The 19,113-nt window shown below is 37.9% G+C and overlaps 2 protein-coding genes across 4 annotated transcripts; one reads left to right on the forward strand and one right to left on the reverse strand.

The window, feature by feature from the left end:
* Positions 1 to 850: 850 nt before the first annotated feature.
* Positions 851 to 16,242, reverse strand: ascc1 (activating signal cointegrator 1 complex subunit 1). Of its 3 annotated transcripts, none has more exons than XM_086303885.1 (10): positions 15,780 to 16,241; positions 15,558 to 15,660; positions 15,336 to 15,433; positions 15,062 to 15,240; positions 14,815 to 14,948; positions 12,428 to 12,547; positions 12,193 to 12,317; positions 11,500 to 11,573; positions 9,140 to 9,284; positions 851 to 1,787 (listed from the first exon to the last, which is right to left on the reverse strand). In XM_086303885.1, exons 1-9 carry the CDS (start codon positions 15,892 to 15,894, stop codon positions 9,168 to 9,170), a joined length of 1,065 nt encoding a protein of 354 aa, XP_086160011.1. In that variant the 5' UTR covers positions 15,895 to 16,241; the 3' UTR covers positions 851 to 1,787; positions 9,140 to 9,167. The 3 variants fall into 3 exon arrangements, with proteins under 3 accessions (XP_086160011.1, XP_086160013.1, XP_086160012.1); XM_086303887.1 differs by lacking the exon at positions 851 to 1,787 and adding an exon at positions 1,794 to 7,205 and having other exon boundaries at positions 15,780 to 16,242; XM_086303886.1 differs by lacking the exon at positions 851 to 1,787 and adding an exon at positions 1,794 to 8,280 and having other exon boundaries at positions 15,780 to 16,242.
* On the forward strand, positions 16,177 to 19,023 carry anapc16 (anaphase promoting complex subunit 16). Its single transcript, XM_086303889.1, has 4 exons — positions 16,177 to 16,335; positions 16,623 to 16,776; positions 17,885 to 17,959; positions 18,379 to 19,023. Exons 2-4 carry the CDS (start codon positions 16,635 to 16,637, stop codon positions 18,486 to 18,488), a joined length of 327 nt encoding a protein of 108 aa, XP_086160015.1. The 5' UTR covers positions 16,177 to 16,335; positions 16,623 to 16,634; the 3' UTR covers positions 18,489 to 19,023.
* Positions 19,024 to 19,113: the final 90 nt, after the last annotated feature.

Genomic DNA, 19,113 nt, shown 5'->3' on the forward strand with positions numbered 1-19,113 from the left:
ACTCTGCATGCCCTCTCCTCCTTCGCTCCCTCTGCTGTGCATCCCATCCCCATGAAGATAAACCTAATCCAGCCCTCTGCTCAGATTCATTTATGTTTAAGATTACCAATATTGTCCGTGGCTGAGTAGCCAGGGGGCAGGATCACATTTCTGGGATGCTGCTTAGCAGGCCAAACCAACTCTGACATTGCCATCAAAATAGTTGATGTGGCAGTCGCAGGCTTTCCTGACTGTGCAGAGCTCGCGAACTGCGATGCAAGGGCAACAGGAGAAATGTCCCACAGTGCCAGCCTGCTGCGCACATCAGGAATACAAGGTGGTGGACATGATGTATTAATCAAGAGGTCGTCATTACTCACTTCTGGATGAATGTGCTGCAGATTAATGGTTACACAGCTGATCTGGGTCACCTAGAATTATTTAAAGACTATATTCTGCTTTGCACCATTAGCTTTTAAAGATTTGTTTTTAATTTAAGAGGTTATTTGGAAGCATCTCTTTGGATCCTTGCAAAGGAAGTCTCCTATGGGAATCTTCAATGTGAATGAAAGGGAAAAAAACAAATAGAAAACATGCTGATGAGAGCTGTTCATTGGTTCAGATAACAGGCTTTAGGGAAAAGACTCCAAAGAGCCTTTTTTTATTTATTTTAATTGCAGACAGTTTTTAAGAGTGCTGCTCTTCTATATACGAGTAGCAACACAGGGTCCGAGTGTTTTTACTTCTCTGAAAATCAAATACTTAGAAACATGTCTTACTCAGATGTGAAGAAACACCTCAGATTATCATGTTAGTTAACTCAAAGTGTCATGCTCTCACACCCTTCTGTGGCCAAGAAATATTTATTGCTGTTGGATGTTTTATAGTCATTTTTGATGACAAGAGGCACTTTAAAATAAATATACCAACCAAGAAGACAATGCTGTATGTATATAAACCCTTTTATGTTATTCAGAGCCATCAACACATGGCCGAATCACATCTATTACAGCCTTTCACAGAACAGAGCTCACGGTAAAGTAGACTACAATGCTCTTTAATGTGCTTAACATGACAATATTCATGCTCATTTAACCAAAACTTGTATAATCACACATATCAAAAAGCACAATGTGAAGCCTCTTGCATCTTAAACATAAAAGCAGCTCCATGCAACTTGTTTAACATCTTCTTCTACACATCAAGAGTCACGCTGTGGAAGAGTGCCTTTAATTGTAAAGGGATTAGCTGATGGCATTGGTTCCTCCTGCTCCTCTCTAGGCAGATAAACCATATCAATCCTCCACCGAGTGTAATCAGTCTACACAAAAGGAGCAGAGGGACGGGAAGCTTCATTTGAATATCAGGCAAGACTCCATGCAGCAAAAAACTTGAAGGCTTCCTTATCTGTTAATATTTCCCATCCACAAATGTAAACAACGCGTCTCTTTTCTGTCTCACAAACAGCTTGTGAAGCTCAACAGGAGCTTTGGACCTTATCACAGATGTACATTGGTTATAAGTGATGTAACCGCTCCGTAAAGATCACTTCAGGAATTTCTGGTACACAACAATTCATTTCAGAAGGCAATGGTTGGATGGAAAAGACATTTGTTTATTCCTGACAAATCAAAACAGAATATACAGCACGAGAAAACAACCAAAATCCTAATTTTCCAAATGAGTTCAACATAAGATTCAGGAAAGATGCTGTAACGTCGTGTCCGTATCCAGCTGTCAGGAAAGAACTTCTTCATCAGCGAGCATTTCTTAACATTTCCAATCCTGCTGTCGTGTTCATCAAAGACCTGCAACACATAATCAGAGATGAATTTTGTACTTTAAAGCACCACCAGGGCTGCAACTGACCATTATGTTCATCTAAAAATTAGTCTGCTGATTTTCTTTCATTACTTGCTTATAAATTCTCAGATGTCTTGAGCCACCTTTTAAAGTCTTTTTATTTTCCTAAGAAAATGGGAGAAGCAACTTTTTAAAATGTGTCCAAGCGTACATACAATTTGAACAAGCTTGAAAGTCAGTATTTGGTATGATTGTTTGATTAAACTATTTTCTGCATTTATAAATCCATTCATCCGTACAGCCTGACAATGATAGAGCCTCCACTGTGTTTTAAGGATGGCTCTACACGCTCAGTGTTGTACTTCCATGTATGGCGATGACGATTTGAAGCAAAAATTTTAAATATGGATGTGTCACTTAGCAAGACCTGTTGCCACTGGCAACACAATGGCTTCTTGACAGCCACTTTCACTGACATCTTCTCCAATGAGATTTTGGCAAACAGGGTCAGATGCACCTCTCAGGTCCTGTGTCAGGTCTTTGCTGGATCTTTTCCAGTTTCTTAAGGACATGAGTTTTGGATACTGTTCACCTGCTCTAGATTGTTATATAGACCTGCCACTTCTTTTCCACCCTCCACTTGTCCAGTTTCCTTAAATTGCTTAAGGACTCACTGCACATCATGCTGAGATATGGCAGGTTTTCAGTTAATAGCACTTTGGGAGTGACCTTGTTGGTGCAAAAACTGTCTGCCTGTCAAACTGTGTTACCTTTGGCATTTGTTGATTCAATTAAAGAAATTCTGTATTTTTATTGCCAAGTTGTCTGTTATGTGTGGACAATACAGGCTCATCCCTTGAATAAATTGCTCTTTTACCCTTGAATGATTCATAGGTGAGCATTAAGTTGCTTAAAAAGCAGCCGATGTCCAAAGAAAAACTTTGAAAGACCTTCCGAGATCCTGGAGAACCCTTGCTCACGACCACTTTAAAAAAAAAATACAAGATAGTTCTCCTTGGAAGCAAAATATAAAGAAATGATGGGTGGTTCAAGACTTTTGCACACTACTGTACAGGTGACTTTCTAAGTCAGTTACTTCATGCCCATATGCAATTATGCAATACAAATGTACAGAAAATAAAAATAAAAAAGGGACCCTAACACCACAGTAAAGGGCATTAAGGCATGAAATATTGATAAAGTAACAAACTACTTGTTTTCTTACAAAGGTCCCCTCTGTGGTTGTTTTTGTGTGTGTGTGTGAATTGTGTATGTCCAGTTGGAGGTACCCAACGACACGGTGAAGAAGAAAAAAAAAGCAAATAGCCTGTAAACAGGATCATGGACAGGAAATCCCATCAAAAGAAGATATTTTGAGAAAATAAACCACACGGGGAGACATTTAATAAGTAATCCTTAGTGACTTACAGCTGTAAGTAGAGCTGCTATAAATGTGTATAGATTTAATTCAATAGGATTCAAACTGGGTCACTCAGCTATTAAAAGTGCAAAGTTAGTTGAGAGCAGTCTGACAGCAGTTTGCCTTTTCCTGGCAAGTACTGAAAGCTGCTGTTTTCCATTGCAGGCAGCTGCTGCAGAGGTGGAAGAGAGTGTAGCACCTTTTTCAATTAAACGTGCACAATAAACAGAAGATGGCAAATACTCTGAACTGTGACACGTTCGGTCTCAGTACAGGGTTTCATTTTTACTCAGTATTATTAAGCTTATACCGGCTATTATAAATAACAAATCCCCATCAGCTGCACTTTTATATACTAACAGTAAAAAAAACAATTGAGTATTAAGTGATGCACTAAGGAATTTCACATTGCGTGATAAACAGATGACACAACATTTATAACTTTTGTATAAGCATCCTTCGCATTTAGTGCTGAAATAAGAGTGTTGACCATCATCTGTGCTTGTGTTATTACATTATTTAGTTCTGTAAAGCAGCTCTAGTGATACAGTAACAGCACTCACCCACCTCTGCAGTGCTCTCCGGAACAGTTTAGCAACCTTGAGCATTTTTGATTTTATGAAACACCACCTTACAGTTTCCTTTGACTCTTAGTGCTTTCATTGTTCCTTCCTGGCCTAATATGCAGATATATTCATTCAAAAATCTTTCTTCCCCATTCTGATGCTCAGTTTGAACTTCAGCAGGTCATCTCCACCGTGTCTGCTGATTGTGTATACACATCAGTCAAACATCTGGTAGATTTAGTCCTTTGCCAAACGTTTCATCATTTATCATTTACTACACAAAAATGTCAAAACGTTCACTAGCTACTGCTTCTTAAATGTGAGGATTTAATGACTGTTCTCTTTCATATTACTGTAAATGGAACATATCTAGATTTTGAGAGGCAATTTGGGTCCTTATATGCAACATGTTCAACAATTCCTGACATTTCATAGCTTAAAGTATAATTTTTTTTTTTAAGTAACAGAATGTAACTGGTGATGATAATCCCCATTTTAAAATCTTGTAGTGCTAAGTGTACATAAAGTAAACAGTAGCTCTGAATGACTTCTTACTGTTCAAACACTTTAGGCTTTTTGCCTTCCCTCCCTCTGTGAATGCCTCCAGCAGTAAACAGACGTGGACAGCTGCAGGCAGCCTCCAGACTCAGCACTCTGAATGATAAAGAGCTGGTGCAGGGATCACCTGCCTTTTTGCTAGAGACACATATTAGACATTTCAAATACTCTAGCCTTGGCTCTCCATCAAGGCCCCGTTTACGTCTATTAGTGACAGAGTGATCAGTGTGAAATTCAGTCGGTGGTGACACACGACTGGAGAGTCAAACATAAGAGAGTTTAAAAAAGGCACGCCGTCATATTTCACCCATAATGATATCCAGTTTCGAAATTTCAGTTTTGTCTAGCAGGATTGTTTATAGAGCACCTTTCTACTTCCCGTGAACACAAGTGAATAAGTTCATACAACTGGATTCAAGTGTGTTAGAGGAATACACGGCACAAAAAGGCCCAAACCACCTTTCGATATGTCATATTTGATTTAAAATATTATTTGTATCAGTCTGAGTGTACACTGAGCAAACCTTACTGTGACCTTAAAAAGTAATTAGGCACTTAATTGATTTGATGCATGTCATTAGTTACTCCAAGCATGCAAATCAAACATATCTACTGTATTAAAGGTTATGTCTGTCAGCCAAAATCTATTTTTTCCCCCAGCAGACGTTAACGCTTTCCATATGGAAAGAAAGCTTAATTTCTAATTACCCTATGAAAAATTCCAAAGTGTGGCTCTGAATATCAAAATCCGAAATGTACTAAAAAGAAAAGAACAAAAAAAAAAAAAAAAAAAACTGACAGTGATCAAGTAAAACCCATTTAAAAACTGGCTTTTGCATTTAAAAAGGCTACTTTGAACATTGCCATGAAATTAACTATGCAAATCGGGTTGGGGGAGCGGGGGGTACAATACTTGGTCAAGATAACAAGACTTCAGTTACCAAATGTGATATGAATTTCTTATTACTGAACAGTTCAGTGCAAGTTCTAAAAGTGTTGCAGGCGCAACGAAATGATTGCTTTTGCTTTCAATCCTTTTAAAAATCACAAAAACAAATTGGCTGGAAAATAAGGTTTTATCAGCTTGTTTTATACTGCAAAGGCGCATTTTCAGTGGGTGTCGTTTACCGCCCTTCTAAATGCTTATCAGTGCATGTAAACAAGCACATGCACACATGCCTGCATAAACAGCTAAAATGTGTAACGTTTTAATTAAAATCCCATCTCCTCTGTCCCTTTAGATCGTTAGAAATAGAGACGCAGATCCACAAAGGGAAAGAGGTCGCTGGTAACACCAACACACGCAGGGGTCTCATTTATCAGTCTTATTTAAATTGGCTCATGCTAGTTTTGAAATCTTAAGGGTCTAGTTGGATGTTCTCACTGCAGGGACTGCGGAGATGACTAATTAGGTAGAGGGATGTGGCAGAGACAGAAAAAACTATGTATGTCGGGCACTGCGTAAGCAAGCTCACCCACACGGACATGCAAAGCCACATTTAACTATGTTTACAGATAAGCCGTGACATTCTGACCACTCAGATGAAACGTAAAATTGCTTACGTTGTGACAACAGGGTGTCATGGTGTAGGAAATATGACATGTGGTTTCATAGCCAAAATAAAGTTTTTTTTCTGACTAGGACCTTATGGGGCATTACTAGGAATGTTAGCAGTACAATAAAGGCTGTTTTTGAAAAATGTGTAACTGTGTCCAGTCAAGAAACAATTGTTTCAGATATTTCTGTTTAATATGTTTGTCTCTGTGTGTAGACAACAGCTTTGCAAAAAATTGCAACAGATTAGAAACTCTTAGCAGACTGATTTTGTGTTATTGCCGTTTTATCGCCAACCTAATGTACCAAAGGTTCTTTGAAGAGAACAACTGACTGCGAGTGGTTGGAGATTTGGTCACCATCGCAGGCTGAGTAGTCATGATCATGCCACGATCTTCAACTACTGTTTTTCCTAGTTTGATTGGAGCATTAGGCCCTTGTCACACAGTCCTAGAGACCTATTGGCAAACATCTGGCAAGCACTGGTGGTTAGGGCAAAATGTATATTCTTTGGCTGGTGGCAAGTGCTTCCTGGAGGTTGTTGGCAGACACAAGGTGAAATTGGTCACAGTTTTCACTGCTTGCAACCAGTTTTAACGAGCAACTGTCTCCAACCTTGACTTGGTCGATATACATTTTTCCCTAGAGAGTGACGGTTGCAGGGGATTTACTGACCGGTCTTCTAGGCCTTTTTGGGACTTTAGCCTTACAGAAATCAAGTGATTTAAAGACAGACTGTAGTAATAATTTTTTCAGCAACTTTTTATATTATGTCCTATCTATATAAATAACAGACATAAAAAACATTTGCTAAATAATCTATACAACGTAGCAATCTATCAATCTTTTTGTGAGCAAATTCTTACTTGGACACATTTATAGCTGAAAACAGACTGAAAATTTATTAAATATTAAACACGAAGCCTTTAACTTAATTAAAACTAAATTACAGTTTCAAAAACCATTTACTAAATGTTTGCTTCCAACTTATCAATGTTAAATCTGGCATCCTAAATGTTACCCATGTTTCCAAATTTCCTGACATTTCATAGATAATTAACCAATTTATCAAGACAATATGAATGTCTGATAGTGAGAAATTATTCCTTCATTGCAGCCATAATCCAATATGCTCCCGATCTATACAGCTAAGAAGACATATGGCCATTTAAATAAACAGTCAGTCTGAATGCGTTATATTAAGTCTCAGGACAAATCCTATCTGTCTTCAGAGTCCGTGTCTACGGATGACGTATGTTTCCTCATGTGTTTTCAGTATAATCATTAATGCGGACATCTGTGCAAAACATCCTCAATCATGTCCCTGCCAAAAGAAAAACAGAGGCATAGTCTCAATGAATTCAATCAAATTTCAATTGCCTTGTGATGCTTTCTTTTTGTGCTTAGGAGAAATAGTATTGGCAAGTGTCAGAATTCTGTTATTAGCTGGAGTGCTTTTACGTTGGATGCAATCCTGACCCACTAAAAAGCATGCTGTCAAGAGCTCTGGGCATGATTAATTAGGTCCCAGGTCCTAGGTCGGAAAAGATCCCACTCCAAGACAATGAAATAGTGAGGGTATGGGCAGCTCAGCTGGCTAGTCTATATCCAATAACAAAATCTGCATGGGAATCTGTGCAAGCAGCTTCAAGAAAAAAGAGAAGAAAAGAAAATTATGCCACTGCTGGGATGGGAGGGTGGATAGGACAGGGTTGCAAAGCTGACAAACAAAAAGACCCCTTTGTTTTTATCAGTGTAACTTTTGGCTGCCTGGCAATCACCCTCCTGCATTCCAAACAGAGAGCATTGCCAGCTGAGGGGAAAGCGAAAATAAAAAAAAGGCTGTGACGGCAAAAGCAAGTGTCTGTATTCACTGACACTGTTGACAGTCGGGAGTGAAGACAAGGTTCATGTGGGAAAGGCAAAGATTTAAAGAAAAATGATGGAAAAAAAAAAGCTGGAGGAGAAAAAAAGGTCTGAAAGATCATATCGGTGATGCATTCATACTTTCATGAGGCAGTGCGTTGAAAGGATGAAAGGAAAGGTGTAAATCATGGCTATGACCTAGAGTACTGCAAGCAAGAGATTAGAGCAGCATGAAATTCAACCAGTGTTTGGACAGCTATAGAAGCCAGTTTGGCAGAAGATCTGCATTTGAATCTATTGGGATGCTGTGTAAAGTGTAAACATGAACAAGATGCAAAGATTGTAAATTGTTTAAGCCAAATATTTAGATGAAATTGTTACTGTGCTGCTGGAAACATTCCTCAAAGATTATGGTCCACATTGACTTGACAGCATCAGGCAGGTGATACAGACTGCATATACTTGATGCCAATCTTCCTTTCCATCACATCCCAGAGGTCCTCTATTGGACTGAGATCTGGTGACTGTGGTCACTGTGTGAAAACAGTGAACTCACTGTCATGTTTAAGAAACCACTAAGATGTTTTGAGCTTTGTGGCATGGCACAATTTGGTATTTATATTTCTGTGTAAAATCAACACCATAGGTATTTTGTAACAACAAACCCTTCTCTAACCCTACACTGTAACCTGATATGCACCTCCCTAGGGATATAACTACACATCCCCGTCGACAAAGCCAATACAGATAGAAATGTTGGCAACAGCACTGGCCACTTCCATAGGGTACGTCACTGGCTCTATGTAGATTCACTACAGCAGTATAAACTATGCACTATCCTGCTGACAGCAGCCAGCTACTGTTGTAGCTACTTTGGCCATTACAGAAATAGCTGAAGTAACTGCAAATTGCCTATTAATTTTCATAAACTATTCATTTTTACAATGATCAGGATTATAAGAGTGTCTTCTTCCTGTAACTTTCTGTTTCATTTGATATAAATATAAAAGTTATTAAAATTGTATACATTTTATGAGCTTTTTAGTCCTTAGGAATACATGAAAGAGCAAATGTTTTAATGTATAATCTTATCTTCAAATACTTGTCAGATAAATATACCAGGCCAAAAAAATGTGGAATAAAACTAAAAACTAAATAAAAACAAGTATCTGAAAATTCCATTTAACTAGATTTCTATGTTTCATTTGGGCACTGTGGTTTACAAAGTACATCTAATATTTTTTATTCTTCTCTATTAAAGGGATAACCATGACCCAATCTCCACCTCTCTGTTAACAGCCAAATGACTCAATCTATGCTGCCACCTACTGGACAGAACTATCACGAATGCTGCAGTGCTCTCAAAGCTATAAACTTTATTAATTTTCCCACCTCAGTATATGCTCACTCTTGCATGAGCTCAAGACAAGCTGATGCTCCCTGCAGAGCTGTAGTATCCAGTGCAGTCTGTTGAATATCTCTGGGACAGCTGGACAGTATTCAGCTCAAACTCTCCAAAACAATAAGCATCAAATTTCTGTAATGAAAACACATTAAATTCATAAACTTGTAACAATCAATCCATCCATCCATCCATCCATCCATCCATCCATACTTACATACATACAGTCAAGACTATTTCAGACAACCGTGTGAAACAACAAAGCAGGACAACTTGTGTTGACATCAAACAGTCAGCACTGTGTTAGAAAGTTAAAAACTGCTTGTCAAATTCTATTGTGAAAACAAGGTAAGCTGTCGCAAACATGGTATTATCATATTTATAGGTGGCTGAGTGTTTGCCTGCTACCTTTGTGTCACTTCCAGAGGAAAAAAAAAAACAGCAGCAACAATGTTGTTATTCAAACAAAGACCTTCTCTGTAGAGGAGGGGAAGGTGAATGTCAGAGCTTTTCATCTCCAGTGTCGCATTTCAGTTGTCAAAACTCCACCAGGAAGATTTTTGCAACCTGACTCTGACAAGTGTTTTTTTTTTAAACAACACAAACAACCAAGAGTCTTTGAGCTGTACTGGTGCGTTATTTTTTTTTATTTATTTATTTTTTAACCAAAAATAACAACTGCTAATAAAGTACATTCTTAAGTAGTGTTCCCTAATATTTCTGCCAAAATAGCAGGTTTTCAGTAGTCAGTCAGCACAGACTGTATATAAATGATGGACATAGAAACACACATTAATTTGTGGGCTCACTTTGAAGCCTCAACTTTAGAATTTTGGCAAGTTGTTTTTTTGAAAAGTGTCACTTTCATGTAGTGTTCAGTGTCTGCTGCAGACACTTTTTTAGGCCTGTCACGTCTTATTTTGTTCACTTTGTCCAGTTTTCTTAAGATTCTTTAAGGACACACTGCTTACCAGGCAGAGATATGCTAGGTTTTTGGCTAGTACCTAACTGGGAACCACCTTGCTGGTACAAAATATTATTTTATGCCTGTCAAACTGTTATTTTTAGAATTTTTCATAGACTGAATTAAAGAAATTGGAACAAATAATGTGTTTTTACGAGAAGCAATTTCTAACAAAGTGCCTAAAGACACAATTGAATATTGGTTGTTATGTGTAGGCAGCACTTGTTCATTCCTTGAACCTCTTTTATGATTGAATCATAGGTCAGTGTTAAGTAGCTTAACAAAATTCCTATATAGCCAATGTCCAAAAAAAACTTTGAAGGACAATCAGAAACCCTGAATAACTACTGCTCAAAGCCCCTTTAAAAATTACAAGCTAGTCTAGGTTGGCTTCACTTTTCAGACCTGAGGCTCACTCCTCTTTTAATATAAAAGGTCTACAGCTGTGACACAAAAAAAATAGGTGGGGGGAACCAATTTTGACATATCACACTAGGAGAAGCATATGAGGTAATTGTTATTACTGGTTCAGTTTCAAGGTGGCAAAACAAGAGTGCATCAGTGTTTCCCAACTGGACATGAAGTCATAACTAAACACGATTTGAGCCTGGACTGCTGTGAAGCAGGTCAGGTGGTTTAACGTTAAATTACATAGCTCGTATCACAACTAATGTGAGAACATAATTGATTTGTCCCAGGTGAAATGAAAACACCTTTTCCCTAAAGAAGATAAATGTAAATCAGAACCAAAAATCAATACAATACTCTCAATTTTCATGTTTTTTTCACTAAAAGAGCAAAGAAGCAATTAACTGACAAGATCACATGGGACGAGCTATGGACAAGTCAACCACAGCTGGAAAATCTATACACAATATACTTTAAACAAAAACAATGTTGCATCAATTGGATAGTGTAATATTGCTGCAAGCTCCTGAACATAGCAATTAAGATGCATTTGTATTTATTTATTTATGCATTTTAGAGTTTTTATACATTTTCCCAATTAGTATATACATAAAATTCTAACACTGTATTTTATTTTTTCCCCAATTGAAACTATGCATATTGTGCCAATACAGTAAAATGTTTTTTTGAATGGACTGGCTTTTATATAGCACTTATCTAGGCTTTTTGACCACCCAAAACAATTTTTACTGTGGGAGGAAGCCAAAGACCCCAGAGAAAAGCACAAGGAGAACATGCATATGCCACAAGGAAGCCTCAGGAGTCAAGGAGACTCAAGCTAGCACCTGTCTTACTGTGGCGTTGGCACTACTAACCACTGCACCTCCATCCCGCCCAGTGCTGTTGCCTACCATATTGTTATTAACTGCAGTCAAGAAGTGAGTATGTGTCTCAATACAGTAGTAAATTTCAACTAACCTTTAGTATGTTTTTGGCATCAAAAGCCTCTCTTTCATTGATGGTTTGACGTCCTGCTGCGCCCGTATCTTCCACTGTAAAAACACGAGAGTGTAAAGAACAAGCTGATCAATAAAGCACAGAACACACAGATACAGATATGTTATCTCAGTGATAAACTAACATGTTTACTTGAACCTGTCAGTGGCTTTACAACAGTACGAGCAAAATCAAGGACATTTAGTTAGTAAAATTAGTTTGTGAAATAGGGACTAAGAAGATGAAAAAAAAACTAAATTTTAATAGGGCTTATCCACAAGGCGGTAAACATGGTCAGCAGTGGCACAGTCTCTGTGTTGTGTTCCTGGTAAGCCCAGTACAAATTTGAGAACTGCTCCTGGACTTGATCCATGTCCAAAATGAATGAAGCTTTTGTCAGAGTACTTGGAAAACATGCAGCTCAGTGCACGTAAACAGAACTGTGGCCAAACAGAGAACTGCCTCCCCAATTCCTCTCTGCACAATTTTGTTGTCAGAATTGGTCAAGACTCTGCTTTGTCGTCACTGCAGCTACACTCCAAGCCAAAAGATAATGAGGGAAAATTGGCAAACATCCACTGGGTGGCAGCAATCAATACGATCCCAGCAGTTCAATAACTTCTCTACTATGCCTTCGTGCGAGTTAGGCTGGCATGTGTGTGTTTATGTCTTTACCTGTGGAGTCTTTTCTGAACAGAGTGTTCATCACAGTACCATGTAGCTTTACTCTGTCCCACTCTCGGACCATCAGCCCTGCAGAGACAAAATGCTCTACCAGTCTGTCTGCAATCACCTGCAACCTATAATGTGATTCCATTAAAATAGAACAGAGATTAAAGAAATAAAGTTAAAACAGTAAAATGTTGGATATTTGTAATGTTGTTATTTAACTATTCACTGATGTACTAACCTGTCAGATCCATCTCGAACATTGACCTTCGCATACAAAACATCCACCACTGCTGGGTCATCATTCATGTACTCTATGCCTGTCACCTCCAGTGGGAGAGGTTTTCCTTCAGTGATGTCTCTAATGAAAAATCAGACAAAGAAAACCATTGTAGTGTAACACAAACTGTATTTTTTTAAATAAGTGAAACTGTCTGGGTATGTAAACAGCTAATCAAGGTAGTAAAGTACAGTGACACAGGTTCTCCTATTCAGAAATAAGGCTGGAGATACTTGGTCAGAAAGTTAACAACGATGCAACAATTCAGTCCACACACTGCATTCATAACTCACTGAATTTACATAAAGATTTCCTGTCAATACCTGAGGTCAGAGGAGAATGGCCAGATTGCTACAAGCTGACAGCAAGGAAACAGTAACTTAAACTAGAAAGTGCATTTTCTGAAGAAACTGCAGTGTGAATGCTTGAATCTGAATGTATGCATTGAAATGAAATAATTACTGAATTTAAGTTAAAAATTTTGAATGAGATAAAAAAAAAAAACCCGAATTTAACCTGAAAACAAAAGTGCTGAACTGCTAAAAGCTGAAGGTTACACAGAAGAAGAAGTTGGAAAAAAGCTGAAAATGTTTTAATTGTAAATTAGAAAAACCTAAGAAATGAGAAAAGAACATTTAGAGTCAGAAAACATCTGAAAGAATATTAAAAGGTCATATTCTTTGAATCACTGAATGACTAAAATGTGATCCCTCCACTTGGACCCACACAGTTTAAAAAGTTTACATCTCTGAGCTTTGAAAGACAAGATGTTGGAAAAAGAACAACGATGGCGACGTTTTGAGGGTAAAATGATGGCTTTAACACTGTTTAACACTGCTTTTCAAGCATTCACACTAATAAAGATTAGAAGAACAATACTGTGAATGCTTTTCAAGCATTCACACTAATAACCACTAGTTACAACCAAGCAATGCCGAGAGCATGTCTGAATGCACAACCGCAGAAGAGCACACTGGGTGCCACTCCTGTCAGCTAAAAGCGAGAAATTGAGGCCACAATTCGCATGTGCTCAACAAAATGTTACAAATGTTGCCTGGTCTGAGGAGTCCAGCGACATTCAAATCAGAGTAAATAAAATGAAAGCATGGATCAATTTTGCTTTGTATACAGTGGCTGGTGATGGTGTAGTGGTTTGGCTACTGTTTTCTTGGCACGTTTTGGGTCCATTAGTACCAATCTGAGAATTGCTACTGACCATGTCCATTCCTTTATTAGACAGTGTACCCATCTTCTGCTGACTGTTTCCAGCAGGATAATGAATCATGTCACAAAGCTTGATCATCTCAAACTGGTTTCACAAAGTTGAGTTCACTGTATTCCACTGCCCTCCAAAGTCAATAGAACCCAATTCAATAAAACTCTTTTGCCTCTTTTGCCTCGCCTCTGTCAGTGCTCCCCAGGCCGGCTGTGGCTACAATGTACCTTGCCATCAGCAGTGTGTGAATGTGTGTGTGAATGGGTGGCTGACTGAATGTGTAAAGCGCTTTGGGGTACTTAGGGACTAGTAAAGCGCTATACAAATACAGGCCATTTACCATTTCACCATTTTGGGTAGAATGATGGATTCTCATAAATGTGCAGCTGACAAATCTGCAGCAACTGGACCACAATGTCAGAGGAATGTTGTCAACACCTTGTTGAATCAACGTCATGAAGAAGGCCACTTTTTTGCTTTCAGAGGCCACTCTGAAAACAAAAAAGGATGCTTGAAAGGTGTAACTAATAACTGATGTATAAGCATACACCAATGAACAAAACATTTTTACCAACCCATAAGACTGACAGTTACAGATGATTTTTAAATGATTTTTCTCCTTTTTTAAAGAACCACATAAGTTTTGAAAATATGAACCAATATGAACAAATAGGTTCTCGAGCAGGATTCTGCTAGTCGATCCTAAGTGCACAGCAAAAGCTTTAAGGGAGGCAGCTTTTAGTTTTTTTGCAATGGAACAGCAGCTGGAAATGTTGAAATCTTTAAACTTTACCCTGGATTTTCATTAGGAAGGTTAAACATTACTTTGTTTTGCAATTTTATTGTTTTGGCTCTTTAAATCTATAAACTAGTGTGACATTATTTTATTAGGATTATTTTACTGATTGTTGTATAATTTATAATTTTGTGTTTCATTTTATAATGTTAGTATTTTTCAGTCAGTGATTGTTTGACATATACATTTTTTTTTTACTGCTCTTATTTTATTTACTTATTTTTAGATCGCTTATGTTTAACATTTCATTCTGTTTCACAGTGCAATTTCTTTTGTAGTCATACACCAAAATCATTAAGTGCTTTGTATAATGCAATAACCTTGTTCGAGCCTTACCTGATGAAGTTTTGACACTCTTGGAGATGTTCACATGCTTTTCTCACTTCCATTTCATTTAACAGAGCCAAGGTGCCGATGGTCAAGTGGAGTTTTGCAGGGTTCTGAAATATGCTCTCCTCTACTCCATGATCCTACAGAACATGGAATTTGTTAATGGTGTAAAATGCTCTCCTTAAGCAATACATTGCCATAACTGCCCCTCACTATCACCAGTTATATTTTGGTTCCTTTTTACAGAAGATACCTGTGAACATTGCTTCAAAACCTCATCTTTAAATCTCAGGAATCCCTCTTGAATTTTTGAGTCGTTTAAAGGGAATGACAAAAAGTGTGTGAAGGGCTGCTTCCTCCGGAAATTCTCAACAAGGACCTCCACCCGAGTGACAGCAGATGAAACTGCAGTTTTGGTGGAACCTGTAATGACTGTTACACAATGAGAGAGTGGAGGGAAATGAGTGAAGGGAAATATCTTTTGCTCTCTGTTCAGTTTTTAAGTGACATTTGCCCTTAGTCCCCACCAATCTGCCCTTCCACTCCTTGTTTTGGGATGTTAATAGACGTCTTTGTGTCAAACTCCAGACGTTTACGCGTTTCTCCTTTTTTCCCAATGATGTATCTACAGAACACAAAGAAAACAGAGAAACACAGACAGACGTTATGCTGCTTACAGAATCTTGTATTATTTTCAGAAAGTGAAAGGTTAAGGACAACCAAAGCAAGGTCTACTGTTGATGACACACTTGTAAAGAACACTTGGGACATCGATGGCACAGCGATATCCTTTATCACTCTGTTCAATTAAGTGGGTATCACAGGTTTCATCTTCTCCAAGCTCTTCATCATCTAGAAACACAGAAATATACTCACATTTTTAAAAAGAAACTGTGCTAAAATCTGAAAGCATTATCTGGAGCTTCTTACAAACATGTATTTTACCTGTTAGCGGATAGTTCTCGACTTACCTGGTGGTCCCATGTAAGAAAACTCTTCCTCTTCCTCATAATGCTCTTCCTTAATTATATTCCTGCGGTATATTCTTCCATTTATATTTATAAGAGGAGGACGTAAGACATCCATACTGGTAAACTAGCTAGTGTTAGCAAACCTGTGCAAATCTGACAACAGAAACGACGGTTCAGGCGATACTGAGGTGACTTTTGGTGACGTCAAAAACACTTAATAGATAATATACTAGCTTGTCAGCTAAGTGAAAATTGTATAAAATAACAAAGTCTGTCTTTCAAAACTTATTTAGCTAGCTAGTTGGAACTGTCCTGGTTATTGACGTTTTAAATGTGTCGGAAAATGTGTTAACAGATCTACAAAAGTGATTGAACAACCTTTTAGCAACAGACGACTGAGACGAGCCATCCCTATGATTGTAAAATCTGCGATAGCTGCAACCCCCTGTCGCGACAAACGTAAAATGCGGTCTCTGTCGTAAACTACTGGTATACGTCTGAAAAACAACAAAAACTGGCTGGATTTTAAGTTGTTATATTTGCTGTGACATCGACGGTAAGTTGTACTTTTGAATAAAAATGGAGACTTAATGCCATATTATATTTGTTAATATTTCTGCTGGGTGGTTATCATCAACAGTATAAGCAGAATAGTTAGCTTTATTGCTAGCAATGTTGTATCATTAAAAATAGTGAAACAGTCCTTCCAAGCTAACCCCTACCGGTTGGTTTGGATGTTTAAAAGCCTTTGTGATTACTAGAGCACGAACCACCTTGCTTTATCTGTGTTTGACACATTAAACTGGTAGTAACAACAGTCGTTGTTGTGTGTGTTGTTTAAAGTTTATCGAGGCAATGGCCGCGTCTTCTTCGTCCTCTTCTGCGGGAGGAGTGAGCGGCAGCTCCGTGACTGGCTCTGGGTTCAGTGCTTCCGAGCTCATCCCACCAAGGAAAGTCCTCTATACGTATCCAAAAGGCGCAGGGGAAATGATGGAAGGTACGATGAAGGAAAACCGGATAAAAGTACTTGTATAAAAGCTGCCCAAATGCTCCCAAATAGCCAGGAAATAGAAATCATATGAAAATCATATATAATGGTAGGAGGTTTGCAACATAATACCTTAATATCATAATATCTGCCAACTTTAGTATAACACTGAGAATATATGTGCCTGTGTTTCTAAAGTATTTAAGAAAGATATGTTACTACAAAGCAGAGTCTGCCTCTCTTCTTCACAATCAAGAGCTTTCTCTTGCACATGGTAGACAAATTAAGATAAAGCAAAACCCTTAAGCCTTTTAAGCTGTGTGGGGCATGGCATAGATTCAACAAAGGTGCTGGAAACATTCTTCCGAGTTTCTGGTCCATATTGACATGATGTTATTAAACAGTTGCTGCACATCCATGATGCAAATCTCTTGTTCCACCTGGTGACTGTGGAGGAAGTTTGAATACAGTGAACTCATTGTCATGTTCAAAAAGCCTGTTTGAGATCATTTGAGTCGTGTGATATGGTGTGTTATCCTGCTGGAAGCAGCCATCAGAAAATGGGTACACCGTTCTCATAATGGGGTGGACATTATCAACATCAATACTCAGGTAATATGTGGCATTTAAATCATACTCAAGAAAGAAAATATCTCCCACACAATTAGACCATCAATAGCGAGATCCAGTGATACAAGGCAGGAAGGATCCATACTTTCATATTGGTCCCGCCAAATTCTGACCCTAAAAATGTGGCAGCAGAAATCGAGACTCATCTGACCATGCAGCATTTCTTGATTTCGTGATTCACTGATTGCATGTTTGCGTTATCAAGCCGCTAAACAGGTGTGCCTAATAAAATGGTGGTTGAGTGTATACTAATGGATGTTGTCTCTTAGGCTTTGACATTGTAATGTTTTTTAAAAAACCCAAAACTATTTTAGCTGTATTTTACTGTTGTTGTACTTCTTATGTCATAAATATATGAAATATTTTAAGATCTCTTTCTGATGTAGCTTGAAATCTATGTTTTGGCTTTTATTACCCTGGAGACGAAAGCTTGAATAAGAATTCTTTATTTGACTGACCTTTTTTTTCATTTTACGTTTCTTTTTAGATGGCTCTGACAGATTTTTATGCGAGTCTGTATTCAGCTACCAAGTGGCCTCAACACTGAAACAGGTTAAACATGGTAAGTCTAACTATATTTGCATAGCTTCACATTAGTCTTGGTTGATCTAATACGGGTGCCAAACCCATTTTACATTACAGGCCACATATAGCCTACCTTCATCTTAAATGGGCTGGATGAGTGAAACTCCCGTTTCTCACAGTGTAACTACAAATTTAATCCCTGCGAGATATATAGACGGTGAAAAAACACATTTTTTGTTTTGATCCGTTACTTAATCACGTTGGCATCATATAAATGGTTAGCATTATTTAACTGCATTTTAACTGTATAAAAGGCTAAAATTTATGCCCACCTTCAGTTGTTCTAAAGCCATGTGGGCCGAATTAAAATCTTTAGTTCTGGCTCCCAGGCTTTATATTTGACACCCCTGATCTAATAGAAACAGGTATACTAATGAGTAATGTCCATTCTTACAGATCAGCAAGTGTCTCGAATGGAGAAACTCGCGAGCTTGGTGGAGGAGCTAGAAGCAGACGAGTGGCGGTATAAACCTATTGAACAGCTATTGGGATTCACACCATCTTAAATAAAGAGATTCAGATGTCTTTTGCTTATTTAATCAGCCAAATAGAAGGAAAATGTAACCTTTTTTTTTTTCAAGTTACACATGATATTCCTTCTGTATTCTGTATCATAAGTTTAAAAGTGTTATCTGGAGATCCCAAATGTGAGATGTGTTATTTTATCACTTCTATATGATTGTTTTATTTTTAAACCACTTATTACATTAAACCCAGCATACTAAATAAAATCTTGTCAACAACATTCTTATAAATTAGTAACTACACAATTCACAAGTTAACAGATTTTCCATCTGCTTTAGGCTGTTCAAGATGATTCTCTCATTGGAATTAGCCTTCATGTTAATGTAAATACTACATTTGGTATTAAATCCCTGGAAGAGAAGCATTGTGTTTCCAAATGGCTCCAATGTAACTTATAAACATAAAGCCTGCTGCACTGTTGGTCTCTTCTCCTTTCTGTGTATGTCCTTACTCCACCAGCAATTGGAACAAAACAAAGAGAGCTTGTAAATAAAATCAGACTTGGGACATTCTTCACATTGGTTGCTGTTTGTTTTGCCTGGTGTGTATTTTGTCCAACTCCACCTCACTGTGTTAAGTTTTGTTAAATCCAAGGATAGAAAAGTA

Source organism: Aulonocara sp. 'chitande type north' Nkhata Bay, linkage group LG8 (assembly GCF_057382095.1).
Source record: "Aulonocara sp. 'chitande type north' Nkhata Bay isolate Kocher_YH1m ecotype deep benthic linkage group LG8, A_spYH_male_GT1.1, whole genome shotgun sequence".
NCBI lineage: Eukaryota > Metazoa > Chordata > Actinopteri > Cichliformes > Cichlidae > Aulonocara > Aulonocara sp. 'chitande type north' Nkhata Bay.